Genomic DNA, 12,463 nt, shown 5'->3' on the forward strand with positions numbered 1-12,463 from the left:
AAAGGGACTAGAATGTTGATTTTGGAAAGGGGCCAGACAGACTTGAAAGAATATTTCCTGTGGGTTGTTTAAATTTTTATAAAAGTATATATGAAGATTTGAAATTAACTGTAGGAAATCCTCCTACAGGAAAGTTTTGCTGATTAGAAAATAAACATATGATAAGAGGGGACTATGAACGTTGACTAGAGGGAACCAAAGAGAACTAAGGATTACAATTAAAGGAGAAGAGACCTATTAATACAATGGAGCAATACTATCTGACTATAAAAGAAATTAAGACTGTATGAGAACAATGTACTCAGAAATTACTTTCAAGATTGTCTGCTACTATAAAAATGGATCTAACAGAGGCTACAGATGAGGAACAGATTTTACTGGGTAAAACAGAGACTGAGGCTGACTTGAATGAGGATTTGAAAATGGATTTTTAAAAAATACCAGACAAGAGTGATATGGAAAAAGATGATGTGGATTTGAAAATGGATTTAAAAATGACAGATTATAAGTGATATGGAAAAAGATGCCACAATGGATTTATAAATGAAACTGGATGAAAAATAAATCAGAAGAATGACTTGGGATAGCCATCTTATCTTGGATTTACAAAAGGGACATGTTAAACTACTGAAGGTGTTCCTGAGAGGACACAAAGAGAAAATGATAAGAAATTAACTTGTGGGATACTATTTGACAGTATTAAAAACCAAGTAAAAAGTAAACAGAACACTAAAGTGAATTTATTCAACCAGAGTTAAAATATATATGCTGTGGTTTCTGGTACTATTAATGGAATTTCTTCTTGACCAGGACTGAGTGATGAGGCTTTGAAGATTTGTTTATAAATGAGGAGAGATTTCTTTTGCTTTATTCCTCAGAGAAAATGATAAACTGGAACACAAAATGGATTTAATTGATTAAGGTTAAAATATTATGTTATTATTTCTGTTGGCTCTTAATGGACTTTGCTGAATAGGGCTGAATGATGAGTTTTTACAATTTGTTTATTGATAAGAGATGAGATATGGGAAGAAGAGATACTTTTTTATTATTGAAATACTAGAGAAGGTGTTAAGTTACTGAAGTTGTTTATACTTGTCTGGAGAGAGTCATTTTTTTTATATTTCTCCTTTTCTTATTTTTTGTTCCTTTTCTTTTTTTCCTCTCTCTTTGCACTTTTCTTTTTCTTTTCTTCACTTTTTATATTTCTCTCAGTTTGTATTTATCTTTGTATTTATCTTTGTATTTATCTTTGTATTTATAATTTTTAATAAAATTATTACAAAAAAAAAAGGAATTCTTCTTTCACTCTTGAGATTAACAGTGATCACATTTTCCTATAGCTTTAGTCTGGACATCTGTTTAACTCCAGATCTACTTGTGAAAGTTTGACATTCTTTCCCAGTAACTAAAGGAAAGCTTTTGACCTGGGAATCTGAACATGTGACATCTAAACTTGTCTTAAAGTATCAGGCATGTCAGGTTTCTTGATTTGATTTCATACTTCCTTCTCTTTAAGTAGGTGGCTCTCTTACAGCTGCAGAGCCTCAAACATCCTCATTTCTGTTATGGATTGCCCTTAGTTTCACCCCTTCCCTTTGGACCTTACTGGCAAGAATGACCCTGAACCTAACTTCGCTAGGAAGCTCCTGACAGCATCTCTTTCAGGTTCACTGAAACTACTGAGCTTTCCCACTATATAAAGGTAGCAATCCCTGACAACTAAGCAAAAGTTATAAATGCATGCTTCTCCACAAAAGCAAGATATTTTATCATTTAAACTGTGTGTACTCCTTATATGAAATAGGTGGAACAGTAAATATAACACCTTGCTGCCTAATTTTTGAGGTATTCTGCTAATGGGAGCCTTCTCTACAGCAAAATCTAACTTTTTTGTTTCTCCCTCAATTCACTAAAAACCAATGAAACTGCAAAATTTTAATTGTTATAGTCACTTGAACTGCAGAAGTGCACCTTTCCAGAGGCCACAAAGATTATATTTCCCCTTTCTCTGGCATTCTTCCTGAGAATTTTTTTTTTCCCCAAATACAAGATGACTTCATACTTAGATAAACATTGTATCTCCCTTATTGTTCCTCTAGGAAAGAGAAGCAGGAGGGCAAGTAATTCAAAGGCTTGCTCCTAATTTCACACTCAGGAAAATTCCTAAGGAAATGCATATACAAACAAATTCAAAGAAAGCTTCATTTCACATCTTTCTTTCTTTTCTTTTCTTTTTTTTACCTTGAGCCATTAACTTGATTTGGGGTGCATTCCATCTTTATGGTGACTCTGGCTGGAGCTTGGGTTAACCAGTCCTGTTGGGGCACACGTGGACTCATCTTTGATGTTTGCCCATATTCACTGGAAGAAGAAGCTGTCATCTCCGACTTAGCAAGATGGGGAGTCCCGTAGGCACACTCAAATAAAGACTGATCTTCACTTACAACTGATAATGCTTCCTGAAATAAATTAATAATTAATTTATTATTAAATAATTGCCCCCTGCCCCCAGGGCAGCTAATAAAAATTAAAAGAAATAAAGAATATATCCAAAGGAAGAAGGAAAATTTAGTAAATAGGCAGGTGCAGATTTTAAAATAAGGCATTAAATAACATTTATATTTCCATAAAGCAGTTATCTTCCTCAATGTCTTCATCAACAACAAAAAAAACTAGTCCAGACACTCAGGGCAGAGAACTGTACAGTTTAGGGGCAGCCAGTGAGATCTGGAAATAGAAATAGGATTCTCCATGAGATTCTAGGATATGGGCAGACTTGTATATGAGGAACAGTCCCTATGATGCTTTTTACTTTAATCCAAACTTAGGTTTTAAAAGTCAACATCAGTACTTTGAATTGTGCCAGTAAATGGCAGACAAAACACACAAATTGGACAGAATACTTTATTAAGGCTCTGACCTATACAAATGATATGTACTATATATAAGAAAATCAAGTTTTGTCTCTTTCAGCAATTTCAATAACTACATTTTTCATTGGATGTGTGTTTCTTTCATGTTCAGAAGGTTGCTGTGCTGTACTGCTCTTGTACAGTATGTGCAGAAGGTTGCTTTTCTTAATTTCCCCTTAAATGTGAGAATGTAATAAAAGGAATCACAGAGAGTACATCTTTCTTTTTTTGCCTAAAGTTATAACAGAAGAATTGAGGAAGAGTTGAAATGTTTACAAGCGCTGTTTCAGGGATATTACTGTTCATGAACACTATAATATGTAATGTTGGCTAATTAACAGATTGATTGATCAATTATGTGCCATCAAATTGGTGTACATTCTTAGTGACCATATAGATAAACCTTCTCCAGGATGATCTGTTCCCAGTCTGGCCCTTCATGCTTTCCAGTTGTGCACCCATTATTACTGTAATTGAGTTCATCCACTTTACTGCTGGCCACCTTTCCCAGCATTTTAGACTTACCAAGAGAGCTAGGCCTTTGCTATTATGTGTCCAAAATATGACAATTGGAGTGTAGTCATTTGTGCTCCTCAAGTGATAATTCTAGATTTATTTGTTGTAAGATCTATTGTGGGGGGAGGGGTTTGCTAGCCATGGTATTGTCAGGACTGTTCTCCAATACCAAAATTCAAAAAGCTTCAATACTCTTTCTCTCTTGCTTCTTCAAATTCCAATGTTCGCTTCCAGAGAGTGTCACAGGGAAAACAATTGCAAGCTTCTGTTATCTATAGACAGAGCATCTGAATATCTTCCTAAAGCCTTCATTGCCACCCTACCAAGGGCTAGTCTGCAGTACATATCTAACAGCTGGTTCCTTTGCTGTTGATAGTCAATTCCAAAAGTGGGAAGCTATCCACTATTGAAATATCTTAATAGTCAATTTTAAAGCTCATTGCTATACCTGTTGTCATTAGTTTGGTCTGTTTTGTATTTAAGCTTAGTCCCATTTTTTCATTGTGCTCCTTGACTTTCATTACTAGATCTTGCAATTCATTTGTATTTTCAGCTGTCAGAGCAGTGTAATCAACACAGAGCAGTTTACTGATGTTTCTTCCTCCAGTTTTAAAACCATGCTCATCTTCTTCAAATCCAGCTTCCTTCAATGTATATTCAGTACATAGGTTGAATAAATACTAAATATGGAAAGAACCTACAGCTTTGTCGCATTCTTTTGCCAGCCTGGAGCCAGACTGTTTTTCTATGTTCCATCTACAATGTGGATTCCTGTCCCGTATGTAGATTTTGAATAAGGGCAATGAGGTGTTCTGGGGTTCCCATTGTCCTATATACATTCCCTAGCTTCACATGGTTGACACAATCCAAGATCTTTCTATAATCTGAAGTATATATTGACTTCTTTGAGGTATTCTTTTTTTCTCAATAATCAAGGCATCAGCATGAATGATTCAGCTTTTTCTAATAGTAGATTGAACATCTGACATCTCCCTTTCCACATAGGGCTCTAATCCACATTGGATGATCCTAAGCATTATTTTGTTAACATATGAAATTAAAAATATTGTATGATATTTGTACACTATGTTTCTTCAGCATAGGTATGTAGACTGACCACTGTGTTATTTGCCAGATTTGCTGGCATAGTTTAGGTAGCCTTTACTTATTCTTCTGCTGCTTGCCATATTTCTGCAGATGTTCCATCAATTCTTATAGTCTTATCCCTTGGTAATGCCAGGAATACTGATCTAACTTCTAGTACCTTGGATATTGGCATCTTTATGGTACTGAATACTCCTTCTACCTTTATTTGGTGTTCTTTGAACTAGTTACTCTTTTCATTGGCATCATTGAGCATATCAGTTCAAGGTTGGAATCTCCTTTTGAGTTTGGAGAACTTTTGGGAGATACTTTTGGTTTTTCATGTTTGTTTCTATCTTCTATAAGTTTACAGATGTCATTGCTTCTTGTCTCTTCCAATAGGTCTCTGATATTCTTTGTTAAGTACCTTCCCAAGATAATTCTCTCTCTTGAGTTTGGCCTCTCTTCTCTTCTTGGCAATTTCTACCATCTGTTCTGATTTTCAGTTTCCTTTTTTCTGTTTCTTGCTCTTTCACAGTTTTTCCAAATTCATCCTCAAAAATTTCTTTGATTTCAAAGGTTTCACAGTGCCTTTGGTTTCCTAACAATGAAGTGAATCTTGAAAGCGATTCTTGATATTCTCTCTGAAAATGGTGGGTATATGCTCCATATCATGAAAACTGCTTGGTTTTGTTGTCCCATTTCAGCTTGACCTGGAACCTGCACATGAGCAATTTATGATCCATTCAACAGTTAGCCCCTGGTGATGTCGTTGCTATCATAACTGAACCCTTCCACCTCCTTCTACCAATAATATAATCAACTTGATTTCTGTGTACTCTATCTGGTGGTGTCCATGGGACAGCCCTTTGAGCCTGACCAAGTCAGGAGATACCACAAGAACTACTAGAACTCTATTTTATTGTTATAGAATATAATCACATAATCTTGAAAGCCTGACAGCATTTGTCTTTCCCTCAATCTTATTCCAAAGAGTGAAGGGAGGTGAATCTTGAGTTTCCTCCTGTCTTTCCAGGCTAAAATGATGTTTTTGTAACAGATACCACTTATCTTCTTCAAGGCTATTTCTAAACTCTATACCATGTTTTTAGGCATGAATTTGGTTGTTTGAATGCTGTGTTAGCAATGAAAAAAAATCACTGAATTGGCAGAAACTGGTTAGTCAGTCTCCTGTTTGATTTCTGTTTCCTGGGCCATTCAATCCAACTATTTTTCATCCTTATTATTTCCAAATCTGGCATTCCAATCTCCAACCACAACTAGCACATCTTGCTTGTGTGTTCTGTTGATTTCATATTGAATTTGAGCATGAATTTAATATCTTCTTTTGCATCAGCATAAACTTGGATAAGTATCATATTAAAGGGTTGTCCATAATTGATATTATTTGATCGCTGACTGCAAGAATGCCAGTATTGCTTCCATATAGAAAGGGATAGATAGTGAGGGTGAATGCACAAACTAATGAAAGATAGTTTGTTTAAATGTGCGTAGGAGGTTTTATGGCAGAATTCTGATTGAAAAGGTACATGAAATGCCTTTATGCTAGGCAGGGAGTGTGCAGACCAAATTTTTGCTTTTCAAAAGAGCAAAGTTAAGACATAGTCAAGTATAGTTTAACTATGTTTCCTGTTCTTTTTCTGTGTCCTGCTTAAAAGTTGACTATTTTGAATCAAATTTGGTGGTGGGTATGGACATCCTAGCTGCTTTTCATAGCTTAGCGTGGCAGAGATGTCCACCAGGCATTTCTTTTAGCTGCACAATGCTGTCATTTTGTGGGTCTATTGTTTAGTATGTTGCCCATATCTAAATGATGTCTTTGAACATATCCTTTATTTTTTTCTGTGTTAGTAAGTAGTAGCATATAAATTTAATAAACAAACAAACAAATTATTCATCCTACTGGTTTGAGAACAATGTGCTAAATATTGAGACAGAATTTCAGTGAAAGCAGAATTGATGTATTCAGACAGCAGTAGGGAGGAGTGGATCTTAAAATGCTCCCTCTTGTGAAGAAAAATAAACCATCTGAGGTAAAGAATGGAATATAACTATGTGCTGTATTAGGATACACCTTCCAGAGGGAACATAGTTAGTCACATGGATTATGGTCACAGAGAAGGCTGGCCCATTGCAACAAAAATACAGAATTTCCGAATCACTGAAGAAACTGGGTGATAGTACCAAGAACCCTAGAACATTATGGACCTTTGGTTTTCAGCTATTGGCTTGCTATTATGCTTCAAGGCTTCTTGCATTTTATTTCAAAATTCAAAGCAACAGCTTTTGCGCTTCATTTCAGAGGGCTGATTTATGACATACATTTTCATTTAATTACTTCCAGTTCCAAAGGGAAACCAATGCTCAGTTTTGTTTTATTGTTCTAGGCACTGAATTGATAATCAGGAGAGGGAGTGATAATTTTATTTAAAACTTACACTTCTATCACATTGTCTCTTGATCACAAAGGCCCTCTCAATTGTCTGCTCAGTCTGTTAGAAAAACAGTTTAAAATATTCTAATGATTCCCTACAAAAATAAACAAACTGATAGTATACTTCTGTTGATGCAGGTTAAAATTACATATGACCTTTTTTGCAGCCACCTGTTAACTTTTTTAAAATTTGCAATCAGCTACTATTCCAAGACTTAAATTACTAGAAACTGACATTCTCAAATACATAGTAGCACATTCAAGTCCTTCAGTCAGGTTTCTACTGACAATTTTGAACGTAGAAACAATATAATGTTGCAATGCTTGTGATTCCAAGAAATGACATATAGAACACAACTGATCTCAAATATTTTAAGTATAAACATAGAAGAGGTATAATACTGTTGTCTTTCAACTGAAAGTAAAATATAATTTAAGTGTCACTTATGAAAACAATAATACAGGTTAAAATGCAAGCATATATTTCTAGGGAGATGAAGATCAATCTAAGGGCACTTCAACATGAAGACTGAACACAAGTTTAAAATCAACTTTGGATGTCTTTGATCCCGTGAGGATGGCAGTATTGAGGACCGGGGTTAGCAGTTTCTGATTAGTAAACTAATCAGCATGAAAGGCTGAATGGCATGTGTGATTGAAAAATGTACTCAAAGAATTATTGAGTGGAGTGCTATAGTCCTAGGCCCTATACCCATGCAAATGTTTGTAAATTACTTGGATAAGTTGAAAAAGGGGATGTTTATCAAATTTGCAGATGATACAAATTAGGCAGGATATCTAATATCCTAGATAATTTTTTTAAAAAAATCTTGATAGCTTAGAAAAATAAGGTGAAAAAAGTAGAATGAAATGTTTATATTTATTTTACAAGTTTTATAGTGCAAACAGATCAAAATACTCTGGGCAGGTTACAATACATTAAAAATTATACAAACAGCAATAATAATAAATCATAATAAATCATTCCCCTCTCCCCACGATGGATGCCATTAGAGTTAAAGGTTGATGAAATATAACTATTTTCAGTTAATTCCTAAATGTCATGAGGAAGAGAGCCTTATAAAACCCTGGGGGTAAAGTATTCTGAAATGTGAGGGTCATCACAGGGAATGTCTGTCATGTTGTTGATATCAAACTCTTAACATGCCTTACTATGAAGTTCTCACAGGATGGGCAGGTTCTGTTCTGGCTAGGCAGTGCATGATGCAACTTATTTCTATGCTGTATGGGGTTTTGTAGGTCATAATAAGCACTTTGCATTTGGCCCTGAACCCTACTGGTAGTCAATAATTTCAAGAAAAGTATTACCCTATGGTGGCAGTACTGTCCCAACAATAGTCTCACTGCCACATTCTAGAGATATTGTAACTTCCAGGTCATATCCAAAACTTGTGTCCTGTATAACGCATTACAGTAATTCAGCTGGGTAGTGATCAGGTTGTGAATTAATGCTGCTAGAGCATTGTGATCCAGGTAAGGTTGTAATTGGTGCACTAGCCAAACCTGGGCAAAGAGCACCAGCCACAACCTTCATCTGCTGTTTAAGAAAAATCTGGGAGTCCAGGAAGACCTCCAACCCATGTACCAACTCTTTAGGGGAGGGTGACTCCATCCTGAGTAATTCTATGTACCTGGATGCTTACTGATGTATAGTATAGCACCTCAGTCTTGGAAGGATTTAATCTGAGCTTACTCTACCCCATTCAGACTTTGAGAGTGTCCAGACACTGGCTCAAGTCTTCCATAGCATCTCCAGCAAAGCAGCAGATAAAGAGAAAGCAGAACATTATAACTTATAATAGTTTGCCTGACAATGAAAAGGTTGGTTGACATACTAGCACGAGCACCTCAACATTCCTACTCCTTGATTTGTCAGTAGTGCAAATAATTACTAACCTGAAAGTTCACCCACTCCACTTTTGATTTTATTTTTCTAAAGGAGAAATAACTGCATACCAGCATACTTTCTAGAATGTAACAATCTGGCAAAGCTGGTAATAAGCTTATGAAATGAAAGTCAGCCCAAGGTATGATTTAAGAAAACATTCCTCACTGGAGGAAAAGCAGCACTTTTTATTTATACCACACTGAAAAGTCATCTAGCGCAGGGTTTCTCAACCTTGGCAACTTTAACACGTGAGGACCTCAACTCCAGAATTCCCCAGCCAGCTTATGCCAAGTTGCCAAGGTTGAGAAACCCTGATCTAGAAGCTAAAAAAGCTCAGCTTCATACGGTGTTGTAGTAATCCTGAAATGAAAGATAAAAGCCCATGAAATCTGTAATCTACTACTTTAGGAATCTGCATATGGAACATATGGATTATTCCTTAGTATCACTGGAAGAACTGCCTTGCAAACCTATATATATAGCTTATTGTCCATTAAAGTGAAAGAAAAATTGCTTGTAGGAGAACAGCTGAATCTTCATGCATACACTTCAAGTACTTTTACATTAAACTGATTAGTATCTGGAAGTATGAGATTATTTTGGTTGCATTTTACTGTCCATGGAGTGATACTTGTGTAAGCATTTCAAAACTTCCACATTAGTGCATATTACCAATTTCTTAATTTTTTCTTTTTTTGTTTTAGCCTGTATCCTTAATGATGCATTTATAATTTATATTTACTAACTGAAAATATTCTGAATATAGCTGTAAGGAGTATGTGAGTATGCGAGTGTGAAAGAGAAAGAAAGATAGAAAGAACAATTAACATTCAAGGTATATTTACGAAGATGCCAGTTTTTCCTCACAGCTAAGAACACAAAAGTAATTTAGCAAGAATTTGTGGCTAATAACTAGTACTCCATACAAATCACTTTTCTCTCAGACATCAGATATATCTAGAGGGAAATACTCCACTATCTCCTATTGTTTAAAAATCTATAGGAAAAGTAAGAACATTTTTAAAAAGTCAAAGAAAAGTTTCTATAAAATTGCTGAGATCTAGGAACTCAATATTTTTCTGTAGGTTACTAACTTTAGCAATATAACAAGTATGTTTCCTACAAATCCTTCCGGTATCTTTTGCACCCCCGCCAACTTCCCAGGAAAACAAAGCATGAACTCCAAGCAACCCATGTCCATAAAACAATGTACCATTGCAAGAAGAATGAAGCTGCTGTTTTGGTTGGTTTTGTGAAAAGCTCCAAGAAGAAAAAAAAGGAGTTCGAAGGAACTTTAACTGAAACTGGAGGAACTGGGTAACTGTAAATACAGAGCAGGCATATTGCCAGCCATTTCAAAGGATTGGGGTTTCCAAATTACCCAAACAGCCAACTGAAGTACTGTATTTTTTACTTCCAGGAATACCTCTAATGTTTCAGTATAAAAAACCAACAACATTTTCAAGATGATAAGGAACTTGCATATTACAAATGCAATATAAACACCAACACATTTAAAGGAACACTGACACACTGTGCTAACTCATGTCACATAGAGCATACCATTTCACCAGCTTAAGTAAAAATTGGAAAAAGCCCCAAAATATATGTAATATGTCAATCAGATGGACATACTTAGAGCAGACCTACTGAAACTAACTTAAGTTTTACTGATTTCAAGGGGTCTATAACAAATATAACTTAAGCAACCTTATGTTTATTAACATCTTAGAAATCACACTTAACACTGACATAAACTCTTTTTCTCATCTTTAAAGGTTTAATTTATCTAAATCATCAAGTGTTAACAGTTTCACATTTCTACTGTATAACTACCATTATGCTCAGTTATTATCTATATTAATAATGTATTATTCATATCCTATTATGTAATACAACAATTAACTTAAAAATATAAATAAACAAAAAAATGACATACAGTTTACAATAATACAGTAAGTGACAACAATCTAAGGTGAAATTAATACTAGACTTTCATTTTTACCCTATGCTTGGAGTATACTTGATATATATATATATTCCCCAAAGAGAATTTTACATGAAAGGTTCATATTTCTTAAACTCTATAATAATTGAATATATATCCACCATAAAACAAAAATTTAAAAATTAATCTAAGTATGAACATTCATTTGCTATACTACTACTCAGGTCCTATTATTACATTATTTATGGGCACTCAAAGTTTTATGTTCTGTTTTTTACCGTTGTAGCTAAGTCACTGGTCACTGATAAATAAATACATTCAATTTCTCTCAAACTTTTGATGAATTGGAATTTTTGAAAAGATTTCATAAAATATATTTTAACATTCTACTAGGATTGAATTTTGCCCATATTGTAAAATTTGATGAGTTACAAACATAACTGGGGAAGGATATAAATGAAAAAGCAGTTATCAGTCATTTTTAGTTCAATCAACTATCAGGAAATTACATAAACACATAACTGAAAAGGACAAAATAAGTTCAGACTTGCATCAATTTTTGCCTTGTTTTTGTGACAGCACAAAATTTAGCTTCTGTATGGCTGATAGTTCATTTTATAACTGGGAGTAGAATCACATAAGAATTATCTGTTCTTCTTGGGTATTGATGTTGCAAAGGGTAAGATATAACTATTCTGAATAGTCCTACAGAAATTAAAATATGATTGCACACAATGAACTGTTTCTGTCTCCTCAGATCCACATGGGCAGGGGTGTTCAACTAGTTGGGTTTTGGAACAGCTTCTTTACAAAAGAGCGGAGGTAAGGATGTTGTGACTAGCCTGAAAAATGCTTTCCTCAGCCTGGGAAAGTTAAGAGTATTTAAATTGTTTACAGGTTGCCAAGTACCCTTTAAAACTGCAAAAGCAGGGAAACTCTAAAGACCTTAGACTGCAGAAAGGCAACTGCTATCTTTCACGTGTTTTGGACTACACTTTCTAATAAACCATAAGCAGCACAGACAATAACTATCGATTCTGTGAGCTGTAGTCTAAAATATCTGAGGGGAATAGATTGACTATTCTGGTTTAGAAGATGCCAAAAATATGAATAATGTAGGAAACAGACATAAATACATAGAATTTGTACAACATGTATGGAGGAAGATTGATCATAATATAGTAAACAGTAGGATGTTAGAATACTGATAAAAGCAGAAATTAAAAAAATAAAGATTTAGGGACAATTATCATTTACCTTACAGAAAGCCCAAAAAGAGTCTTATGAAAAAGTGGAGGAACCATATCCCCTAATGGCCATAGTTATCCACCTGGGGAGACAAAGGGGTGAAACATGTGCTTTGATGTTGTGACACAATTTCCATCCTGTACTTGTGTAGTGCATCCTTTGTCATTGCAGTGTCATGGTGGTTAGGAATGGATGCTAATGCTAATAGTTCCTGCTAAGTGGGGCGAATTGTGTACAGAGGTTTTTTTTCTTAATTTTTTTATATGTCAGCTACAAGTAACCCCAGTGAACAGGTAGGTAATGTAAACTCTAAAATATCCATTTGCCTGAATGCAGCAGATACTAACATTATAGAAAATAAACCTGCCACACATTGTCTTTTTTACCAA

At 34.9% G+C, this 12,463-nt stretch overlaps 1 protein-coding gene across 3 annotated transcripts in view; it reads right to left on the reverse strand.

The window, feature by feature from the left end:
- ERG (ETS transcription factor ERG) overlaps window positions 1-12,463 on the reverse strand; it is a 150,302-nt gene that overhangs the window by 29,314 nt on the left and 108,525 nt on the right. For all 3 annotated transcript variants that reach the window (XM_088144689.1, XM_025177674.2, XM_007422407.3), the window contains one exon: window positions 2,245-2,462. In XM_088144689.1, the coding sequence (XP_088000815.1) occupies window positions 2,245-2,462 (218 nt within the window). The remainder of the gene's footprint in view (window positions 1-2,244; window positions 2,463-12,463) is intronic.

Source organism: Python bivittatus, unplaced genomic scaffold, assembly GCF_059951505.1.
Source record: "Python bivittatus isolate LINGU-HERP-01145 unplaced genomic scaffold, Pbiv_v1 ctg000350_np1212, whole genome shotgun sequence".
Taxonomy (NCBI): domain Eukaryota; kingdom Metazoa; phylum Chordata; class Lepidosauria; order Squamata; family Pythonidae; genus Python; species Python bivittatus.